At 46.2% G+C, this 26325-nt stretch overlaps 1 protein-coding gene across 1 annotated transcript; it reads left to right on the top strand.

Moving 5' to 3' along the window:
- The first annotated feature begins 738 nt into the window (after positions 1–738).
- LOC123815873 (transmembrane emp24 domain-containing protein 11) lies at positions 739–25489 on the top strand. The gene is made up of 5 exons (XM_045834580.1): positions 739–901; positions 16776–16876; positions 23487–23612; positions 24328–24474; positions 25253–25489. The coding sequence occupies exons 1-5, from the start codon at positions 778–780 to the stop codon at positions 25400–25402; spliced, it is 648 nt and encodes a 215-aa protein (XP_045690536.1). The 5' UTR covers positions 739–777; the 3' UTR covers positions 25403–25489.
- The last annotated feature ends 836 nt before the right edge of the window (positions 25490–26325 follow it).

Raw genomic sequence — 26325 nt, 5'->3', positions numbered from 1 at the left:
CCCTTGTTACAGATGCTCAGAGACCGAGCACAGTGCCCACCTCCGCTCCCAGGGTGCGGTTACGTGGTTTCGCAGTTCCGAGAGATGTTGCCACTGGGGGGCGGCCGGGTGCTGGGCACATGGGACCTCTCCGTACTGTTCCTGCAACTTTTTGTGAGTCTATAAATGTTTAGAAATAAAAGCCTTAAAAAAAATACGTTGGCTGCGTAGACTGAAAGGACCCAGTGGATCACACTGGGTGAGTTCAACTCCTTTTTCTAAAAGGAGGAAACCGAGACCCCCAGAGTTTTGTTCAGGGCGAGGCCTCAGTCAACCCGGGCTGTCAGTGCCTCCCAGCCCAGCACGTCCCATCTCAGCACCCGGCTTGCTCCTTGGCCGCGCTTCCACACCCACCTCCCTCCTCTCATTTCTCAAGCCCAGGACACAGCCCTCACTTCCTCCTCCCCACCTCCTGCCAAGTCACGGAGACCACCGGGCCACGTGGGTTTGGTCACCGGGCATCTGCTCAGCTTGGCCCTCTGCAGTTTGCTCCAGGTCCACACTATCTTCCACTCCATTAGCATTCCGACGTCAGCATGCCTGGAAAGGCCCTGAGGCCCAGATGTCTTATTCCCTGAGACTTGCTGCAATACCTGCCCAAGGGCAGCCGCCACATGTCACGTCCCACAAAAATCAATGTACAAACTTAGCCAGTGAAATACAAATACTCAATAAGCAGCATCACTTGCAACTGATCCATTTCAAAGCAAGTGCCCAGGAGAGTCTAAAGCAACAGAAATGCAAGTGCTAACGTTTCTCTTAGGTTTCTGTTTTTCACTTACGAGTGCTTTTTATTTCCACACGGGGGAACGAGAGGAGAAATGCATCATAGAAGACATTCCGAGTGACACACTGATCACAGGTAGGTGCCATACGCTCTTCTGAATGTGGAGCTAAGGAAGCCATGCTGTGGTCTCATGCCAGCCACTGATGTATGTTTTGTTTGCCAGTGGGTATCAGGCTCTGTGGTTTCCTCTTGAGACAGTTTATCAAGTCATGCAAATGCAACATGAAAATGGCCTTTAGAGTGAGTTGCGTAATTCATAAACAGGAAACCCAGATGCAAAACCACAGACTCCAAGCTTGACTTGTTTTTCCGGCTGTCAGGTTTTCTTCAGTAAAAGATTCTGATGCCATTCATTCCACTAGGTGTGGTTGAACTCTGCAAAGATGTATGTTCTAGACCGGTCTAGTAAAGCAGACATTAATGTGTCCTATGAGTGCCCACGTCCCACAGGCTGGGGTGCTGAGAGGCCATGCGTGTGCAAGCCGGACACTGCTGCCTGAGCCAGCTGCACACAAAACCTGCCACCATCACGGTGACTTCTGCTCCTTCCCACTCTCCACCCAGTCGCCTCACATGGTGAGCTTCACAGGCCCACTGAGAAAGAAGCAAGTGCCAGTGCCTCAGAATTGCATAGAAAATCCAGTGTGTTCAACATTCAAGGCAGAATCAACATCAAATGCCCTGATTTTCATACAAAAAAGGGAAAGAAGGGGCAGGATGTAAGCTGTCACTGTCTAACAGTGCCGAGAGTGGACTCGTATGGCAAGCTCGATCTCCCAGAGCGTGCCGAGCTCCCCTCTGTGTATCTTGGCTACCACACTGGAGAGTTCTGCAAAGACTAATGCCCACCCTGCAAAAAGTCGAATAACGCATCACGCGAGGAGGCAAAGGAAGAGACTGCAACGTGGGACGGACTTTGAGGTTGAGAAGACTGCCAGGAAGACACACAGAGAAGCACTGGGTGGTGTCAGAGCCTCCTCACTGCTGTCACGGTCACTGTGGCAAGAGGCTGTGTTTGGGACTGCACAGTGTGAACAAGACCACCCAGGTTCAGGTCCCAGCTCTGCCACCTAATAACTGTGTGCCCCTGAGCAAGCGACATAACCACTGTGCTTCATCTGTAAAACAGGATAAATTAGTAACGACACCTGTTTCTTTTGGTTGTGATAATGACCAAATCAATATTCGTCAAGCCCATAGGACCCAGGCAGACACGCAGAGTGTACTTTAAGGGTTTGCTTGCGTCTCTGACCCCAGCTTTTCCTCTCAGGGGTATTCTGATCCCTGGGCATGTAGCCGTGTGTAAGGTGGTCGTTTTTCTAGTAACCTGTGAACTTTTCTGCCTGCATTCAAAAGGAGGGTGGAGGAGTTAAGAGAAATAGGAATAGCCTGGCCCCAACCCACCTGCTGCCTGGAGGTCCACCAGCTGGATGGACTTGGCCCGGGACACACTCACTGGCAGTGAGCCCGAGCATCACCTGGCCGACTAGAGGGTCTGAGGCAGGAGGCAAATTCGGCCAGACGGTGTTCAGCAGCTGCGAGAAAGACAGACCTCAGCCTGCCAGGCCCCTACTTCCCAGTCAGGAGCCTCTTTTAGTCCTTGTCCCCATGAACACTGAGTCTACCCCCTTGTCCTGCGCTGGTCCTTCCCTGCCTTCTCAGGCCTCCATCTCAGTTCTCTCTACTCTGTGGTCTCTGTAGTCATCACCCCCGTGCAATTATTTTTTTAAAAGATTCTATTTATTTATTTATTTTTAGAGGGGGGGAAGAGAGGGAGAAAGAGAGGGAGAGAAACATTGATTGGCTGCCTCTTGTGCACATCCCAGCCAGAGACCCGCAACCCAGGCATGTGCTCTGAACCAGCGACCTTTTACTTTGCGGGCCGATGCCCAGTCAACTGAGCCACGTGAGTCAGGCCACCGCATACAGTTATGCAGGTTCAGAGCTCAGCTTCTAAAGCCTACTGCAACTACAGGGACAGTTTAGAAACGTGTCAGGGCACACATTTAAATTTCTCTTTAAAAGAGAATGTGGTCCTGTGGTCCCAGAGTGTATAATACGCAAATCGAGAAAAACAGAAAAAAAGGCAAGGAGAAGGGACAAAGAGGACCGGCAGAAGACAAGTAGCAGGAGAGCAGGCATGAGCCCAGCAGCAATTCATACTACACTGAGTGTGAGTGGACAAAGCTCCAACGAAAAGACAAAGGTTGGCTGGATTTAAAAACAAAACAAGTGTATGCTGTTTCCAAATGAAACAGTTAATGTAAGGAAAGGTTGGAAGTAAAAGAATGGAAAGACAGACGTGTACATATGAACTGAAGATAAGTGGGCATCAAACACACTTGAAGAAAACCAGTGGAGTGAGAAGGATGCAGAAATCACCACCGTTGGTGTCCAGTGGTAAGACAAAGATGTCCAGACGTGTTTCCCACCGGACTCTACTGAACCTCTTCTAAAGGAATTTGGGCACACTGACCACCAGTTAAATCTACTCTTGTCATCATTTTCTTGAACTATAATCATGGCTTTAATAATTAGCCCAAATAATATAACAGTGTGCACCAAGATAGAATTCCTAAACATTTCCTTTAAAAGTCCCTTTTTGAAAAAAATTTCATTTCATGTTTACTGAACACTGTGTTCACTGCAGGTTGCAAACCCCTATGTCTGAGGCCAGGACGGTGGTCTGGCTCCCCGCTAGCAGTGAGAACAAGCTCCTGCCTGCTGCAGGCCATGAGCTCAGCCACCTGTGCCACCTGCGCCAGGATGGGGCTCCACGTCCCCCCTCTCACTGAACCATCGCAGAACCTTCACCACCTGTGGATCCCAGACTTTCCCTTAGCGCACACTTGATCATGAACACACGTGTCAAACGCACGTGGTTAAGTACTAATCCAGAATATGCTTATATTTAATTTTTAGGTTCCCCCTAACATGAAAAACAGACTTTAAGTTTTTCTGGGCATCTGTGGGGACCTGAGACTATGCCGGATACCCCTCATTCAGGAAGAGCACACACCAGCTACTCATTTCTCTCCTCAGGGCTCTGAGGTCCAATGGCGTCCAATGAAACACACCTCTCTAAAAAGTTCCAGAGACTGACCTCAGAGCCAGACATCAAAATCTACCTGAAAGTGTAATTTTCTCACTGCGACTAAAAACAGACTGCAAGGAACTCAAGGGCTTGGACTCCTGTCCCCTCCCACCCCCCATCAGAGGCAGGTCATAGGCCACAGGGGACAGAAACCTGCTTTTGGAGTCAACAAGGCATGCTTTGCACCTGCTTCTGTTGCCCAATAGCTGGTGACTGAGCTGTTTCCTTATCTGTAAATTGAAGCTACACCTGCCTTGAAGCTACACCTGGTGCAGAGGTGACTAGCTGCAGGTGTTCATCAGTGTCAGTTCCCACCCTCTTGGACTCTGTCTCCAACTTTGTCACTTGGCCTCCCAGTGTCTGCCCTAAGCTTCCCCCTCCCCAAATGAAGTAAATTCCCTGAGAAGCAGAGAAGCAGCCAGCGTCCCCTTGCTTGGGGCTGAGAGGAAGACGATGAAACAGGACCTGGGTGCCCGAGAACTGAGCTGGTCTGGGCACTATGGCCACACCTGGGATGAGAACTTGCTTGGGAACTTGCTTAGAAGCTTCAAGTCAAATACAGTGTTTCTCTTCACTCTTTCAGTAATGTTCTTTAATAACTAATTCCAGATGGTCTTGAATGAAAAAAAGGAGAGCTGGTTCAATTCCCAGCTGGGGCACATGTCTGGGTTGCGGGCCAAGTCCCCAGTAGGGGGTGTGTGAGAGGCAACCACACATTGAGGTTTCCCTCCCTCTCTTTGCCCCTCCCTTCCCCTGTCTCTATAAAAATAAATAAACAAAACTTTTTTTTTTAAAGGGAGAGAGGTATTTCAGGGAGAGGAGGAGCAAGGAAGGAACTCTAGAGAGGCCACAGTATAACTTCCAGAGCTAGCCTGAGTTTAAAACTACTTACTGGTCCTTGTAGATACTTAAAAACAAACAAACAAACAAAAAAAAACCCCAAGGCTGTTAGTCTCTTGTAAACAGCAGGCATTGAGAAAAATGGAGAGGTGTCATGGAGCACAGAGATCATTAAAAAGGAAATAATTAGAATTCTGCCCTGGCTGCTGTGGCTCAGTGGATTGAGTGCTGGCCTGTGAACCACAGGGTCGCCGGTTCGATTCCCAGTCAGGGCACATACCTGGGTTGCAGGCCAAGTCCCCAGTAGGGGGCGTGAGAGAGGCAACCACACATTGATGTTTCTCTCCTCTCTTTCTACTTCCTTTCCCCTCTCTAAAAATAAATAGATAGAATCTTTCAAAAAAATTAATTAGAATTCTGAACCGATGAGTTTGCTCCTGGTTGCTCCCTTTCAAAACTCCCAGATATGGCTCTTGCACTCTGCCAGATACCCAGGTTGCTGCCATTTTTTTTCTTCAGAGCAAAACTTACTAGGGACTAGGAGGCAGAAGTTAAATTTGAGTGTTACCCTTCATTGTCCTCATTTGTGCTGTCACAGAAGACCACACCACATGTCAGAGTGTCTAAAGCTGGGTGCTCTCTGGAGCGGCTCCAAGACAAGGAGTCAAGTACAAATGATCCATTAAGAAGATGCTCCCAGAAACCAGAGGAAAAGAAGCCAGGGAAGGTGAGATTTCTGGTGGAGCCCAGATTCAGACTGAGCCCAGGACCCTCAGGAACATAAGGTAATAACAGTGCAGACATACGACCCAGCACTTGTGCTCTGAGTAGGTGCCCAGAAAAGTGAAAGCAAAGCCTCGGATATTGGCACACCTACATCACAGAAGCACTGCTCACAGCGGCCAAAAGGGGGAGCCACTCAAGTGTCTATCGACAGATGAACAGATAAACACAATATGAGGAAACATTATTCAGCCTTAAAAGGACAGAATTCTAACACTTGGTTCAACATGGATGAACACTGAGGACGTTATTCTCAGTGAAATAAGCCAGTTACTTAAGCCAGTCACTAAAGACAAATACTGTGTGATTCCACTTATGTGAGATCCTTAGCATAGGAAAATTCAAAAAGCAAAAAGTAGCTCTGGCTGGTGTGGCTCAATTGGTTGAAGCACTGCCCATAGCTGAAAGGTTGTGGGTTCAGTCCCCAGTCCAGGCATGTATGATCCCTGGTCCAGGTGTGTATGGGACGCAACCAATTGATGCTTCTCTCTTGCATTGATGTTTCTCTTTCTCTTCCTCTCTCTCTAAAAGCAATGAAAAAATGCCCTTGAATGAAGAAGATTAAAAAAGAAAAGAAAAAAGTAGACCAGAGCTTGCTCGGAGCTGGGGGAGGTGGGGAGGTAACACCTCAGTGGGGGCAAGTTTCTGTTTAGGGTGATGGAAAAGTCCTGAAGACAATGGTGGCAGCAGCACAACAATGTGATTGTGCTTGATGCACCTGAACTGCACACTTGAACTGGTTAAGTTCAACTTTGTTACATATATTTTACCATTTTTTAAAACATTAAAAAAACAGTTGGATGAGATACCCACAGGGTGTGTCCTCCCTCCAGGCAAAGGAGCTGGGTGTCTGCCCCTCACATTTCACTGGCTTCCAGCAGGGGCACGTCCCAAGTCCCCACAAAGCACATGATGTGGGGCATAAACAGTGCCCACCATGGCCATGTGAACACACATCTTGGCTGAGGTTCCTCCCCAGCCAGAAAGTGCTTCTGCACCTGGGAGGTTTCTCAGCCTCCTAACCTCTGGCCTGTAAACACCCATGGTTTCTAATGACGCTGCTTTGGGAGAAGTGCCTGCACTTCCAATCATCTGTCCTTAGTGAAAACGCGACAAGAACCTGAGAATGAATATGATGCAACACACGAGCACAGAGGACTATCCCATGTGGCTGGGACAGAAAATTGGGCAAAAAGGAACAGATGCTTCACTGGAGAAGAGACCCAAGTAGCCTGGAAGCAGACAGAAAGGAGCTCAGCTTTGTGAGTCATCAGGGGAATATAAGCAAAGCCCAGTGACATACACACACCAGTGAATGCAAAATGAAAACGACAGAAAGCAGCAAGTGTGCAAGTGCACGTAACCCTTGCACAGTCCAATGAGGCCCTGGACTCCCACGGGGGAGCTGAACACAGGCACACTTGAGGCCCAGGGAAACACGCACATATGCTCACAGGCAAAAGAACCTTCCTGGTAGCACTATTTGCAATGGCTGAAACACGGACCCTGCCCAGTGCCCATCAACAGTCAAATGTAAAATAAAAGTCACCGAGTCACCTGTGCAGAGGCCTGCAGCATCTCGGGCCTCACAAATCTAGGCTGATTAGACACTGACACAAGCACTCACATACTTATACAAGTTCCAGAGGTTCAAAGACAGACAAAAAGAACCTGTCTTTAGAAGTCAAAGTGGTAGTTGCCCTAGAAAAGTTGGAGGAGGGAGTGACAGCGAGTGGCAGGGCGTTTGGGGTGCTGACCGTGTGTGACCAGGGTGATCTGGCTGTGATAACTGGCTGACCTATACACTGATGGGGCGTGTATGATGCATGATGTGTATATGCACCGCCTCTCAGCCACACCACACCTGGGGTCTCAGAAACATTCACAGGTTGTAGGGAAACCAGGGGTCCTTAGGGGGACCTGGAGCATTCCAGAAGGGGTCACTCTGTGTTCATAGCAATTGCCTTCCATGCCAAGGTCACTGCAGGGGTCAACCAGATGAATGGTCCTTTGACCCCACACTGTAGGGCCACCCGCCCCTTGTTTCTTCCACTCACTTGTCAAACGCCGGGCACCCAATTCGTGTCTAAAAAGTTCTGTACCCGGCTCTGGACCCTTCTTCAGCTCTGAACAAACTTCAATTCAGGTTATAGACAAACGTTTAAGGACACAGAAAGATGGCGACAAAAACTGGGAAAATTTACAGATTGTCTGTGTTCTATGACCTCAGTTTTTATAAAATATATAATATGTACTTACAGGAAAAAAAGTCCAGAAGGATCATACTGAACACAAAAAACTCCTACAGGGGACTTTTACTTTCTAAAATTCCTTCAGCAAATGCATTTTCTTTTTCTTAAAATATATTTTACTGATTTTGCTATATAGTTGTCCCATTACCCCCCCTTCCCCTACACCCTGCACACCCTCTCCCACCCACAACCCCCCCTTCAGTTCATGTCCATGTGTCGTAAGTTCTTTAGCTTCTACATTTCCCATATTATTCTTGCCCTCCCCCTGTCTATTTTCTACCTACCATCTATGCTACTTATTCTCCGTACCTTTTCCCCCTCTCTCCCCCTGCCACTTCCCTGTTGCTATCCCTCCATGTGATCTCCATTTCTGTCATTCTGTTCCTGTTCTAGTTGTTTGCTTAGTTTCTTTTTGTTTTTGTTTTAGGTGTGGTTGTTAATAATTGTGAGTTTGCTGTCATTTAACTATACATTTTTTTAATCTTCTTTTTCTTAAATAAGTCCCTTTAACATTTCATAAAATAAGGGCTTGGTGATGATGAACTCCTTTAACTTGACCTTATCTGAGAAGCACTTTATCTGCCCTTCCATTCTAAATGAAAGCTTTACTGGATAGAGCAATCTTGGATGGAGGTCCTTGCCTTTCATGGCTTGGAATATTCTTCTCCAGCCCCTTCTTTCCTGTAAGGTCTCTTTTGAGAAATCAGCTGATAGAGTGATGGGAACTCCTTTGTAGGTTACTATCTCCTTATCTCTTGCTACTTCTAGGATTCTCTCTTTCATTTTTACCTTGGCTAATGTAATTATGATGTGCCTTGGTGTGTTCCTTCTTGGGTCCAACTTCTATGGGACTCTCTGAGCTTCCTGGATTTCCTGGAAGTCCATTTCCTTTGCCAGAATGGGGAAGTCCTCCTTTATTATTTGTTCAAATAAGTTTTCCACTTGTTGCTCTTCCTCTTCTCCTTCTGGTACCCCTATAATTCGGATGTCAAAGATGTCCTGGAGGTTCCTAAGCTTCTCCTCATTTTTTTGAATTCTTATTTCTCCATTCTTTTCTGTTTGGTTGTTTCTTTCTTCCTTCTGATCCACTCCATTGTTTTGAGTCCCAGTTTCCTTCCCATCACTATTGGTTCCCTATGCATTTTCCTTCATTTCTCTTATCATAGCCTGCATTTGTTCATCTAATTTGCGACCAAAATCAACCAATTCTGTGAGCATCTTGATCACTGGTGCTTTGAACCGTGCATCTGATAGGTTGGCTATCTCTCAGTTGCTTAAGACTACTACTTGTGAGGCTTTCAGTTGTTTGAGCCATCTTCCCCCTCCCCTTTGGTCTGGTCGCACCTGTTACGTATGAGGGGCGGAGCCTTAGGTGTTCACCAAGGCAGGGCACCCCGGTCGCTGGGCTGGGTTGTGACGTTGTATGTGGGGGCGGGGTCCGACAGGGAACCATGGCGCTTGCTCCACTCCCCGTCAGACCTCAGTCCCTTCTGCCACTTCCCCCGAGCAAACTGGGCCCCCCTGGTGCCGATTCCCGTGTGGGTGGACTTGTGCACCCCCTGAAACTTTCCAATGACCTCTCCTTGAGGCTGGGAGTCTCTCCCTGCGCCTCAACCACATAGGTGTTTTCAATCAGTGGCCCAAGGCTCTATTTCCCAACGCTCAGACCCTGGGTTGCTCGCAGTGCCTTGCTTCACAATTCCCGCCTCGCTGGGTCTGCCAGCTGCTGCTTGTGCGCCCAGGGTCTACCTGCTGCGGTCTTGTGCACCCCGGATGCCTTATGCACCCAGTCCCAAAGCTCTCTGTTCTCCACACCGAGACCTGCGCCAGGCTGCCCGACTCCACCCCTCCTACCGGTCTGGATAAGCATGTCTATTTTAACTTCTTGGTTGTCCGACTTCCATACAGTTCAATTTTCTGTCAGTTCTGGTTGTTATTCTGTTTTTAAATTGTTCTTGTCCCTATCTTGGTTGTGCGAGGAGGCACAGTGTGTCTACCTATGCCTCCATCCGCATTTTATTTTTCTAATACCAGCTCAAATAGCCCATGGTTCCAGCCTTCTGGGGCGGAAGCAACAAGCATATTAAGGTCACAGGGAAGGGCTGAGTGCCTGAACAGTGCATAGGCCAGGCTCAGGGAGACCAGGAGCGACATGTCCAAGTGCCAGGAGAGGGCTTCTGTGTGCCTGGGGCAACTGGCCTTCTGGTACACAGCTCTCACTGAATGGACACCCCAGAGGAAGGGCCCCTGTGTAGTGAGGCTGGCTTGCAAGCTGTGTAAGAACCACATTTGCTTTGAAGCACACACACAGTCCCTGGCTGTGGGGTAAGCATACATTGTAGTGAGGGTGCAGGGCCCTCGGTTAGGGAACCAAGCTAAGTTTTAATCCTGCCCAGGCTTTTATTGTCTAGATGGTTCCAGAGAAGTCGCTCAGCCCCTGGGGTCTCAGGGTCCTCCTCTGTGACAGTGGGGGTTGTTGTACCAGTTTGACAGGGCCGTGGGAGTCATTGGGGACTGACAGAAAACACTGCAGTGAAAGCCCACAATAATGTCAAGAGTTATTGATCAAGTGCTTGCATAGTGCTTACAATGTGCCTAGTCAAATATTAACTCACCCTTTGTACCCTAAGAGATATAACTTTACCATCCTGGTTTTACCCATGGGGAAACTGAGGCATGCACTTCAGTGACTTGCCCAAGAATCTGTTTTTAGCCGGAATCCTTGCTGGTGTCTCGCCAACCAGTGGGAAGGAAGCCTGAGGAGGCAGCCTGACCCTGCTCTGAACCAGCACTGCTCCACCCACACCCTAATGTGGGCTCTCAGGCTGTGCCTGAGCAGTGCTTCTCTTCTGCCATCTGGTGGTAGCCATAGGGCATGACACCTCCATCCGAGCTCCTCTTCCACCAAGGGGCCCAGGTCCGGGTTGGGGTGATGGTCTGATGACTCAGGCAGTGCACCAAGGACACTGTCACTTTAAGCATGGGCCCACTGACACTCATTGAAACCCTTCCTGAGCATGTACTGAGGGGCACTTCCACTCATCCCAGACATCCTTATGGAGCCTCTTCTGTGGAGCCAGCAGGTCCCTCAGCTTACTGCCAGGCCCCAGGGCCTAGGAAAGCAGACACAGCACATCCCTGGTGCCCCAGAACGTTCAGAGTACAGACATGGAATGACGACCACAACAGCTGGCAGGCACCATAACAGGTACCAGGTGTGGGCAAGTATGGGAGAGGGACAAGAGCCAAGTCCCTGAGAAGTGGGAGGGTGGCCACTGGCAGAGCAGGGACACCCCAACCCTTCCAGCCAGAGGTGGGCAGGAGGGGAGTGAGTTGCAAGGTTAGCACACTGGGTGGTGGAAAGATGCTGTCTCTGTAGGAGGCGAGGTAACCATGTCAGAGGAGGGGGTGGGCTGCAGGAGGGGCTCCCAGCTCTTGGGAGAGTGGGAAAACACAGCCGAGGCCTCCAGGCGGCCACATCTCTGGGAAGCCACCAGTCTGGGTGGCTGTGTGCTTTTCCCCAGAACATTCAGCTGCTTCAGCCAAGGTGCCGATCAGGGTGAGCCGGGGAGCGCTCCACGTGCTCTGCTGCTGTCGGTCCTGCTGCTCGAGCTGCTCGTCCTTCAACTTCCCTGCCAACTTTGCCTGGTGTTTCTGTCCGTTACCGGGGAGCACTGAAACCCCAGCTACCATTGTCCATTTTTCTTTTCCATTGTTTTACTTCATGTGTTTTGAATATCTGTTGTTTGATGCCTTCAGGATGGTGATACATATCTTCCTAATGGACTGACCTCTGTATCTTTATGTAATTATGATGATTATCTTTGTCATTGGTAATTTCCTTTGCTCTGACATCTCATTTATCTGATTACTATAAAGCCACTCAAGCTTTCTTTTGACTCATGTCAGAATGGTGGACCTTTTTACTTTTAACCTGCCTATAGCATTATGTGCAAAGTGACTTTCCTTTACACTGCAATATTGGATCATCAAAAACACCTATTCTACCATCTTTGTCTAACCTCTGTTTAGACCAGTTACACAGAATGTGATTATTGATATGCAGGATTTAGGTCTGGTTTCTGTTCCCATTTTCTACTCCCCGCCTTCCTGCGGGTCATTTGAACATTTTGTAACATTGCATTTTGCATCATCTGTAGTGTTTTTCACTTCATCCCTTTGCACAGTTGTTATTGGTGGTTGCTCTTAGGATTACAACACACAGTCTGACTTATCACAGTCTAGGAGGGTATTTTACCACTTCTAGCAGAATGTAGAACCTTACGACCGTGTGCCCTCCCACCCTTTACAATAATGGTTGTTTTAAATATCATGTCTATACACTTTGAGAATCACACGGGATGTTACATTTTTTTTTTTGCTTTCAATGATCAAACATTTAAAAACTGTCAAACAACTTTTTAAAAAGAAAATACTCTACTGCAGTTTCCCAAGATATTCATCCTTTCCATTGTTCTCTCTTCATTCTGATATTCCAAGTTTCCTTATCATTTTCTTTCTGTTTGAAGAACTTCCTTTAGTCATTATTTTAAAGAAGGTACTCTAGTAAAAAAAAATTCTTAGTTTCCCTTAATCTAAGGATATTTTGCTTTTATTCTGAAGGATATGTTTGGTGGATGTAAAATTCTGTTTGGCAATTCTTTTCATTCACCACTTGAAAAAATTTGCCACTTCTTTCTAGCTTCCATGTGTTCTGATAAGAATCTCCTGTCACTTAAATTGCTGTTCTGCCAATACTGCACTGTTCTGCTCTATTTTCCATATATATATTTTTGTCTTCTGAGAAATTTGATCATGATGTATCTGGTAATGGATTTGGGGGATCACTCAGCTTCTTAAATCTGTAGGCTTTTTTTCTTTTAAAAAATTTGGGAAATTTTCAGCCCTGGCTGGTGTGGCTCAGTGGCTTGAGCGTCAGCCTGCAAACCAAAGGGTCGCCGTTTCAATTCCCAGTCTGGGCCCATGTCTGGGTCTCGGGCCAGGTCCCTAGTTCAGGGTGCGCAGGAGGCAACCACACATTGATGTTTCTCTCCCACTCTTTCTCCCTCCCTTCTCCTTTCTCTAAAAATAAAATCTTTTAAAAAATTTAAAAATTAAAAAAAAAAGTTTGGGAAGTTTTCAGCCATCATTCTTCCAATGTTTATTCAGCCCTAAACAGGCACACCTCACTTTGTTGAGCTTTGCTTCTTCACAGATGATGCAGGTTTTACAAATTGAAGGTAAAACTCTACACCAGAAAAAGATTACAACTGGCTAGAGGCTCAGATGGTGTCAGCACTCATTAGTGATAAAGTATATTTAAGGTAGGCACACTGTTTCTTAAGCGTAGTATTATTATACACTTGGATGACAGTTTGCACTGGGACGCCAAAAGGTCCATGCTGCTGGCTTCACTGCAGGGGCCTGGTCTTCTCCTGCAGCACCTCTAGGCATGACTGTCCTCCTCCCCTCAGACTTGCAAACTGTAGACCTTTGATTATTGCCCCACTGGTTCATGAGACTCTATTTGAGGGTCATTTTCCCCCCATCTACTTTCTTTCTGTTGAATATGTTTGATTATTTCTATTAATCTAATTTCAAGTTCATTGACTTTTCTGTCGTCTCCATTTTCTTATTGAGTCTATTCAGTAAGTTTTCAATTTCAAATATTGAATTTTTCCTGTCCTAATGCATCCATTTTTTTCTTTTTGTATTTTCTACTCTTTTGCTAAGACTTTCTATCCTATTTTTTCATTATTTTAAGGATGATCCAACTTCCAGTTGATGCATTTTCATTATGGCTGTTTAAATTTCTTGTCACATAATCCCAACCACGATGTCATTTTGATGTTGGTGTCTGTTAACTGTCTTTTCTCATTCAAGATGAGATTTTCCTGGTTCTTGGTATGGTGAGTAATTCTGTAATGTACCCTGGACATTCTGAGTATTATGTATGACTCTGAATCCTATTTAATTATTCTGTTTCAGTAGGCAGTCAACCCATGTATATTCAGAACACACTCTAATATTAATTTAGTTTTCCAAGACTTTGCACTACTGTTCTGGTCTACCTTGCTTGTGTGTCACACATTGGCCAACCTGAAACCTGGGCAGTATTCCGTACCATAGGTGGGGTCTCCAAGCTTCTGTCATGTTGATTCTGGTTGGTTACATGCACAAGCTGCTCAGAAGTGTGTGCAGGACTTCAGACACGGTCTTAAAAGATCCCCTGAAGCCCTGGCTGGTGTCGCTCAGTGGATTGGGTGCTGGCTTGGGAACTAGAAGGTTACAGGTTCGATTCCCAGTCAGGGCACATGCCTGGGTTGCAGGCCAGGTCCCCATTTGGGGGTGTGCAAGAGGCAACTGGCCGATGCATCTCTTGCACATTGAGGTTTCTGTCCCTCTTGGTCCTGCCTGCCTCCTCTCTAAAAATAAATAAATAAAATCTTTAAAAAAAAAAAAGATCCCTTTCACCAGCTCCCTCCTCTCTGTGATCCTCCCTCAGGTCTCTAGGGTTGATGAGGAATGCTGCCTCTTAACTGTCCTTTTAGTGCAGGGCAGGCATCTGAAGTGTCCAGTGGGGACGGGTGACGTGTCTTTCACCTGGAGCAGGCAGGTATACTTAGAGGGTTCCATCCTGCAGGGCCACCCTATTCCAGACCCTTTGGCTAGAGAGACGTTTCCTGAGTTCTCTTCCTTTCTCTATCTCACTTTGCCCTGCAGTCGCAGATTGCTCTAACCCCCAGGCGAGGACACACGGGTGTGGGGCAAACGTAGAGGCACTGCTGGGTCACACTCTGAGTCAAGGGGTCCTTAGCCAGTGAGTCTGTTTCTCTGCCTTTCAGAGTCTCCTGACAGCTGCACAAAGCTTTTAGTTGTAATTAGCAGGAGGAATAGGGTAGAATGGATTTGCTACATCTTTTCCAGAATCATCAATGATATTTTTGAAAGACCTTGAGGTGGACCCATGCTAAAAAGTATAGTTAGCAAATTTCTGATGGGAAGAGGCCAGGTCCATTTGAAAGATGCTTACGGCTGCAGTCACTCGGGGCAAAGGCAGGCTTCAGAGTTTGCTGCAGTCTTCTGTCCCAAGAAATATCCTTGGTGTCCCTCAGAGTCCCTCACTTTCCAAGGCTGCCCTGACAGTCGGCGTAAGGGTGCAGCTCCCATCTCAGGTCCCTGTCAGGGGCTGTCCTCTCACCTCCCAGGGAGGTGGTGTGCACTGGATATAGTTCTGGGCTTTGGAAGCAGATGACTTTGGTGGTAATTCTGCCACTACAACTTATTACTAGATGACTCTGGGCTGTGACTTTATCTCTCTGATACTCAGTTCACAACTTGTGAAGTAGGGATAATACAGAATCTAATACTTTTTACAGCCTCCACTGCTAGCACATGGCCATCTCGATTATAACTATAGCCTCCCTGCTTCTACTCTTAACCCTCCTTCTTTCTTTTCTCCACATAATTAAAATTTCAAAATGAAAACCACATCATTTCACGCATCCAACCAACTGCTTCCCCAAATCCTTACTACAGACCTGTAGGCTCCCCCGGTCTGGCCCATGCTATGCCTCCAACCCCATCAAAGATTCTCTCCCTGCTAACCTCGCCCCAGCCACTCCGCTGTCCCTAAAACAGCCGAGGATGCTTGTGTGTAGAAGGACCTTTCCCCAGTGGAGACGACATCACATGGTGCTGAGGGAAAAGGCACACTGCCAGGTCTGAGCCCTGACTCTGCCACACGCTAGGAATGTGACCTTTGGCAAATTCAATACTTTTTCTGTGCTTCGGTTTCATCACATGTGAGATCGTCATAAAGACAGTATCCACCTACATAATGTCACTAAAATTCAGATTATATGTGTAAATTCCTTAGAATGGTGCTTGGCACATAATTGGCACTGAATGTGAGAGGTAACTTTTATATATGACATTTGTAAGTATAAACATTCTAAAATTGTATAATTTTTACTCCCCTATTCCTTCAGGTCTTTTCTCAAATGTCAGTGAATCCTCTTAACTCCCCACATGGTACTTGAGTTCCCTAGAACAGTCTATCTGTTGCCTATTTCTTTTAGCCTCAATACCTTTGACATTATATATGTGTTTGCTTGTTGTCTGCTTCTGTCTGTAGGAAAGCTCCATGGGACAAAGACATTATCTATTTTGTTCACTTATGCCCCCAGCTTCTAGAACAGTGCCCCTGCCGAACAAAGTGCTCACTAAGTACATGTCAAATGACTGGGTGATTGAATAAATAAAAATGCTTTCCTAAGAGCACGTTTTGAGAATAAATGAAATAATGAATGTTAAATGCTTAATGCAGTACCTCGCCTACATAAGGTACTATTAGATATTTTTCAACAAATGTTAAATATTTTTTCATTCTAACTATACTTCTGGAGGCAACAAGGAGAAAGGTGAGCCCTCTGATGCTTATTAGGTCCTAAAGATGGTGGGGGCCCTTTCAGCAATCCAAACTTTAGCAGGAGCCTCTGGAGACAACGGGAGGGTTAGACATGAACACACCTAAGCTTTCGGAAGGAGTTACGCAGGAAGTGTTCAGGACAAGTCACAGGAGGGAGAAACTGGAGGCAGGACTACTGAGGAGGTGCTAGAGGAGGTCTTAGCCAGACCCACGTGGAGTAACGATCCAGGTGGAAAGCTTTTATGGGAGTCCTCACAGCTCTGAGACTTCAGAGTAATACAAACTGTTCCCTTTTCTGCATAGGAAACTGAGGCTCGGAGCAGTGAAGTAACATAGATCAGAGTGAGACAGGACCCAGAGCTCATGTCTTCCTGCACATTCCAGCTTTCTGATTCTGCTATGTGACCTGACCCCTAAGGTGTAAACCATTCAAAAGCAAAATTTTGTGATTTGGGTACACTGAAAAATATAAGCTCATTATCAGTAATTGTATATAACTATTTCCTGCACTTATTTTATAATGTGTCTTATCTTATACTTTTGGAACAGGGACTTTCAAGGTACAGCAATGGGACATGGCCAGACATGATTTCCTTGAATCTGCTCCTGGTTTGGGGCTGTTTGTGACTGTTACAACTTATAACGAGGAGGTAAAACATTCTTTTATGTTTTGTTACTAAAATTTTTCATTTGCTAAAATTCCTGTGTCATGTACCCCCCACAAACTTTTAAAATCTATGTAAGCACTCATGAACCAGCCTTTAAATTCTTAGTGTGTAGACCCCTGAACACAGGCACTGCACAAAGACAAAGAAGGTGCCTGCCTCCTGAGAGCCTCGTCCAGCTGGTGCTGGACAGAGAAAGTTTGAAAACAATACAAACAGGTTTGCTGGTCCTGCTGGGCAGAGAGGACCACAGTGGGACCCACAGGGCCAAGGTATCCCAATGATTCTGCAGGGACCAGGCTTCATCTGCTCTGCTGGTGCCACAACTCCCTGCCCCACAGCACGAGGACTGGACAGGCCACTCCCCTTCTGGTCCTGGTGAGGCCTTCTCTATACTCGGCAGCCTCTGGGTCTGTCTCTGTGGGAGTTAGCAAAGGAGTTGGAAAGATACCAGGAGCAAGTGAAAAGAACATGGGTTTTGGAGTCAGAGCAAAGTTAAAGTGCAGACTGTCATCTACAAGCTAAATCCTGAGGTTATTTGCCTGCTTTGATCCTCCATTTTCCCATCTGTACAATGGATGTAACCGATGTCCGTTCTTCAAAAACACAACTGCCTGAAACAACACCCCCTTCTAGGAGGAAGGAGAGAGATTTTCATTCGTTCTGCAAACATCCAGCAAATTTTATCATGGGCCTAATATATGCCCAAACCTCTTCTTGCCTTGGGAAAGACAAAACTCTCACTCACAGGCCCTATTTTCAGAAAAGCCCTCTCCATTTGGAAGATGACAAGAAACAGCTTTCATTTCAGCATTTCTTACAAGCTAAGATCCCTATCAGCACCCCTACAAAGACCCTGTTCCCACTTGGGCCAGTGTGCCTGGGGACATGGGGCACTCTAAGTTGTCCCCGATCATGTGTCCATTTCTGTGCATGTGACTGACAGCCCAAGGGAACAACAAGCTGGTAGGAGAGGCAGGGTAGACCACATCAACAACACATATGTACCACACAAACATGCATTCTGTGCCATTTTCCATTATTGCATGTCCAATATTCCATGTCCTCAGAAATGGTGGTTCTGAGAGGTTAAATGACATATGAGACCTCACTGTCAGCAAGTGGCAACACATTTAAAGTTCCATGTTTTCTTCCAATATACTAAACTAGTAGGCATTAAAAACATGTGTGCTGACTAAAACAGCCACTGGAAGTAGACCATGCAGAGCCTTGATATGAAACTAAAGCTCAGAAACAATTTAATAGATAACAAGCAGTCACTAAATATTTTTTCAGAGGAGAGGTCTTTGTTATTCATTTAAAATTTTTAAAAATTGTAAAATCTGACCCTTGAATGCAGTCTTATTTAATAAAATTTCCCAATCAACAGTCTGTTAAGGGAAATTAAGTATGTGGCATAGTCCTTTAATTTTCTGCAAATCAAAATTGAAAGACTTAAAACAGAATATTTATTGAGCTTTTCTATGTGTAATACACATCTGAGTTGCAATGGTAAGATAGACTATTTTTAGAGCAGTTTTAGGTTCACAGCAAAATTCAGCAGAATGTAGAGTCACCATGTGCCCTTCGCCCCCCAGAAACAGCTTCTCCCCCACTGTCAGCACCGATGGTACATTTGGTACAGAGCCTCCCGCCCCAGCAGCACCAGTGGTTCATTTGCTACGCTGATACATCATCACCACCCCCAGGCTTACACTGAAGTTCACTCGTGGTGCTGTACATTCTATCGGTTTCCGTTATAGTGTTACAGAGTGGTTTCATTGCCCTAAAAATCCTCTGTGCTCCACCTACTCATTCCTCTCCCCTGCTAGCCTTTGACAACCACTGATCTTTTCCCTGCCTCCATAATTTTGCCTTTTCCAGGATGTCACATAGGTGGAAACATGCAGTGTGGGGCCTTTTCAGATTGGCTTCTTTCACTTAGCAGTATGCCCTCAAGTGTCTGCCCTGTCTTTTTGTAATTTGGTAGCTCAAGTCCTCTTAGTGCTGAGTAATGTTCCACTGTCTGGATGGATCTCAGTGTATGTGTCCCTTCGTCTAGTGAGGGACACCTTGGCTGCTTCTCAATTTTGGCAATTATGAATAAAGCTCCTATAAACATCCATGCACAGATATTTTGTGTGGACCTATATTCCATCTTATTTGGGTAAATAGCTAGCATATTTGCAGGATCATATGCTAAGAGTATGTTTGGTTTTATAAGAAATGGTCAAAATGTCTTCCAAAGTCACTGCACCACTTTGATTACCACCAGCAGCTGATGCGAGTTCCCATTCTTCCACATCCTCGCCAGCATCTGATATTGGCGCTGTTTTAGATTCCTGCCATTCTCATAGGGGTCTCACTTTGAATTTGCAATTCCCTTACGACATGTGATCGGGAGCATCTTTTCATATGCTTGTTTGCCCTGTATGTCTTGATTAATGAGCATATTCTGATCTTTTGCCCATTTTTTAATTGATTTATTAATTTCCTTATTGTGGTTTTCAGAGTTTTTTTGTATACTTTGGGTAAGAGTACTTTATTGGATGTCTTTTACAAATATTTTGCTTTTCTTGTTATTCTCTTGATTGTGTATTTTGCAGAGCAGAAGTTTTAAATTTTAATAAAGTCCAGTTTCTCATTTCTTTCCTGGATCATGCCTTTGGTGTTGTATATAAGAAGTCATAACCAAACCCAAGGCCATCTAGATTTTCTCCTATGCAATCTTCTAGGAGTTTCATAGTTTTGTGTTTTACATTTACACCTATGATGCATTTTGAGTTAATTTTTGTAAAAGGTGTAACGTCTGTGTCTACTTTCATTTCTTTGCATGTGGATGTCCAGTTGCTCCAGCACCATTTGTAGAAAACACTGCCTTTGTAGTTGTGTCTAGACGGGGAGACATATTTCAGGTGATTTGTTCTCTACCATCTTCTCAGAATCCTCTCCTAATTTAAAATATTTTAAAATCTCTTATTTCTTGACCCATGTGCTATTTAGAAGTATGCTTTCAATATCTAAGTATTTCAGGATTCCCCAGCTGCCTTTCTGTTACTGAACCCTACTTGAATTCTATTCTGTTCTGGGAACTGTGTGTTTCAATTACGTTCAGTGTGTTACGGTTGCTTTATGGCCCAGAGTAGGGTCTGTCTTGGTGAAGGTTTCGTGGGAGCGTGGGAAGAATGCGTCATCTGCTGCCGGTGGACGAAGTGGTCTGCAGGTGCCGGTTACGTGGGGTTGGCTGGCGGGGCTGTGGAGTTCGACCACGTCCTCGCTGACCTTCTGCCTGCTGGGTCTGTCTGTCTTGATGGAGAAGTGTGGGCATCTCCGACAGTGACAGTGGAGTCTTGTTTCTCCTCACAGTTCTAGCAATTTCTGCCCCACACGGTGTGATGCTCTCTTGTTAGGTGCACACACACTGAAGATTGCTTCATCTCCTTGGAAAATGGACTGTGTAATGTTACACGACTCCCCTGGTGGCTTCCCTTGTTCAGAAGTCCATAAAGCTGCTCCAGCTTCCTTCTGATTGAGATAAGCTTCAAGTTAGCATGCCCACCCTTGTCCACCCTTAACTTTTAATCTGTCTGTGTCTTCATATTTGAAGGAGGTTTCTTGTAGACAATATATAGTTGTCTTGTTTTCTTTTATCCACTCTGACAGTCTGGCTTTTTTTTTTTTTTAAGATTTTTTACTTATTTATTTTTTAGAGAGAGGGGGAAGGGAGGGAGAAAAAGAGTGCAAGAAACATCAATGTGAGAAACACTAATCACTTGCCTCTCACACATGCGCTGACTGGGAACCAGACCCACAACCCAGGAATGTGCCCTACCCAGGAATCGAACTGGCAACCCTTTGCTTTGCAGGATGATGCCCAACCAGCTGAGCCACACTGGTCAGGGCTTACAGTCTGTCTTTTCATTGGTGCATTTAGTCCATTGATATTCAAAGCAAATATTGATACAGTTGGATTAACATCTACCGTATCTGTTACCATTTTCTAGTGACTGCCCTTGTTCTCTATCCTTGTTTTTGTCTCCTACTCTTTCTCTGCCTTTTGTGGTTTGAATTGAGCATTTTGTGATTCTACGTTATTTCCTTTCTTAGCATATCGGTTATACTTTTTTAAACTTTTTTTTAGTGTTTGTCCTAGTGTTTGCTGTATATATTTGCAACTAATCCAAGTCTACTTTCAAACAACATCCCACCTCTTCACAGGCACAGCAAGTGCCTTCTAATGCAGTATTTCCCATCCTTTCTTCCCACCCCGTGCATCATTGCTGCCCTTCCTTTCACTCACACACAAACTACTATACAATCATCCAACACACTGTTGCTGTTATTCTGAACAGACTATTATGTGTTAAAGACAAATAAAATTGTTAACTCTACCTTTACTTATTCCTCCTCTAATGCTTTTCTGTTCTTTATATACATTCAAGTTTTTAACCTATATTGTTTTCTTTCTCTCTGAAGAACTTCTTCTAACATTTGTTACAAGGCAGGTATATCAGTGAAAAATTCCCTCAATTTTTGTCTGAGAAAATCTTTATTTCTCCTTCACTTTTGAAAGAGAATTTTGCAGGATACAGAATCCTATGTTGGCAAGGTTTCTCTACCCTCTCCCCAAAACTATTTCACTCCACTCTCTTCATGCTTGATGGTTGCTGAGGAGTTCAATGTAATTCTTATTTTTGCTCCTCTACAGCTAAGGGCTTTTCCCTCTGGCTTCTTTCACAATTTTATCTTTGATATCCAGTTTCAATATGAAATGTTTGGGTGTAGTTTTTGGCATTTATGTTACTTGGTTTTCGCTGGCTCTGTGGCTTGGCATCTGACATGAATATGGAGGAAGTTCTCAGTCGTTGTTGCTTTAAATGTTTTTCTTCTGCCCTGCCTGGTGTGGCTCAGTGGATTGAGTGCAGGCCTGCAAAGCAATGGGTCACTGGTTAGATTCCCAGTCAGGGCACATGCCTGGGTTGTGGGCCAGGTCCCCAGTAAGGGATGTGTGAGAGGCAACTGATTGATGTATCTCTCCCTCTTTCTCCTTCCCTTCCTCTCTCTCTAAAAATAAATACATAAAGTCTTAAAAATAAATAAATATTTTTCTTCTGTTCCTCTTTCTTTTCCTTCTGGTATTCCACTTGTGTGTATGTGTATGTATTATACCTTCTCTAGTTGTCCCATGATTCTTAAACATTCTTTCCCATTTTTTTTCAGTCTTTTTTCTCTTTGTTTTTCAGTTTTGGAAGTTTCCATTGACCTACCCTCAAGCTCAGAGATTCTTACCCCAGCCATGTCCAGTTTACCAAGGAGCCTATGAAAGGCATTCATATCTGCTATGGCATTTTTACCTCCAGCATTTCTTTTTGATTCTTTCTTAGGATTTCCATCTCTCTGCTTACAGTGCCCACCTGTTCTAGAATTGTGTCTACTTTTTCCATTAGAGCCTTCAGTGTGTTAATCATAGTTCTCCTAAATTCCTGCTCTAATAATTCCAATATCCGAGCATATCTGAATCTGATTCTGATGCTGGCTCTGTCTCCTCAAACCGTGTCTTCTTGCTTTATAGTGTGCCTTGTAATTGTTGTTGTTCTGAAGAGCTGGACATAATGTACTTGGTAAAAGGAGCCCAGTACTGGTTCCCACAGAGCTTCTTCTCTCATAAGTTGTGTTCTTTGTATCTGCGTATTTATTTGGAGGCAGCAGTGTGCCTTGTGACCTCAATTCTCTGACAGATCTAAGAAAAAGTTATTTCTTTCTGTACAGCTTTTTATTTGTTGTTTGGACAGAGTGACAACTTCTGAACTCCTTATATGCCAGACTTGAAGTCCTTTACCTGTTTTTAAAATCCCAACAAATATAACCACCTAACAGTTTGATGTATATTCTTTAGAATCTTCTTGTAAACATACAGAAACATGTGCATCCATACTTTTATAAATGATACTTATTTAAAAAGAGGATCCTATACAGATGTTCTACCAGAGGATATGAGGAACACCTTCAGTAGAGAAATGGGTATAATATTCTCTTTTATTGCTGTATAAGGTGTCTTTATTTGGCTTTGCCTAAATTTAATTACTCCTAACTGAAAGGTATTAACGTTATTTCAAAAATGCAATTTTCTTTATCTAATGACTGAAAAAATGCAATTTTGCTATTACAAATAACATCACAGTGGATATCCTTTTACATATACCTTTATCTACTTGTATATTTCTATAGGATAAATATCTATAGGTAGAAATGCTGGTCAATGGTTATGTACATTTTAATTTTCAACACATACTGCCAAATTGCTCTACAGAATGGTTGTTCCATATGCACCCCCAAAATAGTATTTGGAGATCGTATTCCTGAATGCTATCCTTGGGTACTTTGAAATCTTTGCTGACCTGGTAACAAACAAGAGATATCCTACTGAGGTATATATTTTTTTATTACTAGCAAGTCTGAATATTTTTCACGTTTATTGGCCATTTGATTTCTTCTTTAGGAATTGCATAATTTTTACTAGAAATATAGGAGAGATTTATTTTTAAGAACAGAAACTAGAGAATAACAAACAAACTATGGAAATCTTCCATCCTAGGTGTTGTTGTCAAAGTTATATGGCCCACAAGGAACATTCCATTTTACTTCACATTCACCTGGAGAACACATCATTTGCTTAGAATCTAATTCTACGAGGCTTGTGTCATTTGGAGGGAGTAAGCTGGTAAGTACCCGCCTCCGTGTCCCTGTTAATGAACACAGTGTCAGCACTATTCAAGCGTGACATTGGTATGCAGAGCCATGCCACCCAGACTGGTTAGAAAGTTATTCAAGTCCTGCACCCAGATCTCAGCACAGCAACCAAAGAGGGAGCTGGAGAGCTTGGAAGAGGTTCAAAGGAGCGCCACGAAGTTGATTAAAGGGCTTGAAAAATAAGAACTGTGAGGGAAGGTTAAAAGGGCTGTGATTATTCAGGCTTGAAAACAAGTGAGGGCTGAGGGTGAATTAATAATGGAATTCCAATAAGTAAAACTCCTCACGGCAGATGGTGATTGGCTCTTTTCTAAGTGTGCTGAGAATGAACGAGGAGAATTTGTACTTTAGCATCAGAAACTCAGCTGTGTGTAAAGAAAGTTTCCTGAGAGTAATCAGATTCTCAGGACCAAACGCACTTGCCTGATAGTAAATCCGACGTTCAGGAAGGTGTGAGGACCCTCATCTCTGGGGGTTACCATTTAGGACATTACTACAAAGAAGACTGCCGAGCAAGAGAAGGACCAGAGTGGCAGTGAGGGGCACAGGGAGATGGAAAACCAGGGCCTGCCCGCTCTTGTGAAGGGGAAAGGAAGGGGAGAGGAACTGAGGACACAAAGAGGGAAAACGAAGGAGAAGGGGAACGGTTTTAAAAACACATTTCCTCCTTTCCACTGTTTGCACAGCGGATCCACTTAGACATTCGCGTTGGAGAACATGACCTCGATGCTGCCATTGCTCAAGCCAAGGACAAAGTTAATGAAGTTAGCTTCAAGCTTGAACATCTAATTGAGCAAATTGAGCAAATAGTCAAAGAACAAAACTATCAAAGGGTCAGTTTGCCTGTTCAGCTCATTTTATCTCTTCCTGCCAGGAATCTAATTCTGCAGACAAAGTTCCTGAACCAAGAAAAAGAATAATCTGCCTGTTCCTCGGTCTTTCTCTCTGAGCCAGAGACGAGGGCTGGGTGTGGGCACAGGGGGTGGGAGGAGGGCAGCCCCGCACTCTGCGCGGACCGCAGGCTCCTCTAGGACAGGAGGCCGCGGCCCGTTCGCCGCTGGGGGGGGAGCTCACGGAACGAATAAATCAGTGCTTCCAAACACAGCCCACGTATCCGAAGAGGCTCAGTGTGCTTACTTTCCAAATCGCTGTTTCGTTCCCATGACATTATGTGTGTTCTGGGTCACTGCACTCAGTGGACCGAGGTCACGTGTGGGCTCGAACATGCTCCACCACTCACTAACCCTGGGTCACCTCTGGGCTGAAGCTTCCTTATCTGAAAAACCAGGTGAGGGCAGGTGCTTGACACGGTGCTTAGCCAAAGTAACAGAAGAATTCAAACCGTGAAAATTGACCACGACGGGGCAATGTTCACTTTGCTCAAAAGTGGCTACCGTACGAGGTAACAGACCAAACACCTGATACGTTTAGACCCAAACACGGAAATGTTTTACAAGGTTGATTCCTACTCCCTGCCTGTGCCTGGCAAGCCAGAGGTGACTTCGGTGTGAGACGCTAACTGGGACACGCGGGACACCTGGAATGCACACAGCACCGCCCCTCAAACTCTCGCTTTGAGAAACCAAACCTGCCCGTCTCTCTTCCGTGCAGGACCGCGAGGAACACTTCCGAGCGACCAGCGAGGACACCAACAGCAACGTGCTCTGGTGGGCTTTCGCCCAGACGCTCATCTTCATCTCGGTGGGAATCTTACAAATGAAGCACCTGGGAGACTTCTTCATAGCCAAGAAGCTTGTCTAAAACACCAACGGGGACAAACGACGGCCGGCTAATGTGCACAGTGGCTGAGCTAACAAAGGAAAGCGCGCTCATAAAGGTGTATTCCAGCAGATCGTGGAAGGACGCTGTTCTGTTCCATGTCCTTGTGCTGTAGCGGTGACGGAAAAAACAACTTCCCCACTGGGACCCCTGACTGTGGGGCGCCCACGTTCTCCCCGTGTGTGTGTGTGTGTGTGTGTGAGTGTGTGAGTGTGTGTGTCCTTCCACACCCGAACCACGTGCACAGACGCGCCCGCGGGGTCCCAGGGCGAGCGTGGGCATGGGTGGCCCTGCGAGGGTGGGCGGGGGATTCACCCCACGCCCGGAGCCCGCAGGTCGGAAAAGGGGGCCCTTCCATCCGCCTGAACACACGGCCTCGGACGGCTCCCGCCCCGGGTCTCCGCCTGGAAGCCGGGCGGCGTCTCGGGGTGGGCGGGGGGGGGGACGGAACCGTCCACGCCCGCTAGCCGGGGGCGCGCTGGGCTCTCGGGGGCCTCGGAGCGCGAGCCCACGCCGGGAGGCTGCACCCGCCGGGAGGCTGCACCCGCCGAAGGCGGCGCTGACCACGCGTGGGGTCTCACGGCGGCCGTGGCCTCGGGGGCGGCCGGCGCGTCCCCCAGGAGTCAGTGTCGGCCGCGTGCGCGCGGCGAGGCTCTCCGGTTGCCGCGTGAACGGGGCTCAGAAAGCGGCGACCTCGGCCGAGCGACACACACTAACCCTCGCGGCGCACACGCGGCCGCTCTCACGCGCGGTCGGCGCGGAGTCGGCAGCGGCCGCGGGGGTCGCCTCGCACGGACGCCCGGCGCCTCCGCTTCCCGCGCTTCCGGGAGGCGCCGCGGGCCCGGCGGGCGCGCGTGGGGCGCGGGAAGGGGCGCCGCCGCCTCCCCGGTGTCCCGAGGCCGCGC

This window comes from Phyllostomus hastatus, unplaced genomic scaffold, assembly GCF_019186645.2.
Source record: "Phyllostomus hastatus isolate PE091 unplaced genomic scaffold, TTU_PhHast_1.1 phas_contig_196, whole genome shotgun sequence".
NCBI classification, from domain to species: Eukaryota; Metazoa; Chordata; class Mammalia; order Chiroptera; family Phyllostomidae; genus Phyllostomus; species Phyllostomus hastatus.
The sequence above is the reverse complement of the archived record's forward strand: the minus strand, read 5'-3'. Positions and strand labels throughout refer to the sequence as shown.

What these genes read in the sequence shown, in the direction of transcription:
- LOC123815873 (XM_045834580.1), top strand. Translation starts at nt 778, where the DNA reads ATGCAAGTGCTAACGTTTCTCTTAGGTTTCTGTTTTTCACTTACGAGT. An exon ending in CATTTGGAGGGAGTAAGCTG is followed by an intron (nt 23,613 to 24,327) that starts GTAAGTACCCGC and finishes CTGTTTGCACAG; the next exon opens with CGGATCCACTTAGACATTCG. An exon ending in AAGAACAAAACTATCAAAGG is followed by an intron (nt 24,475 to 25,252) that starts GTCAGTTTGCCT and finishes TCTTCCGTGCAG; the next exon opens with GACCGCGAGGAACACTTCCG.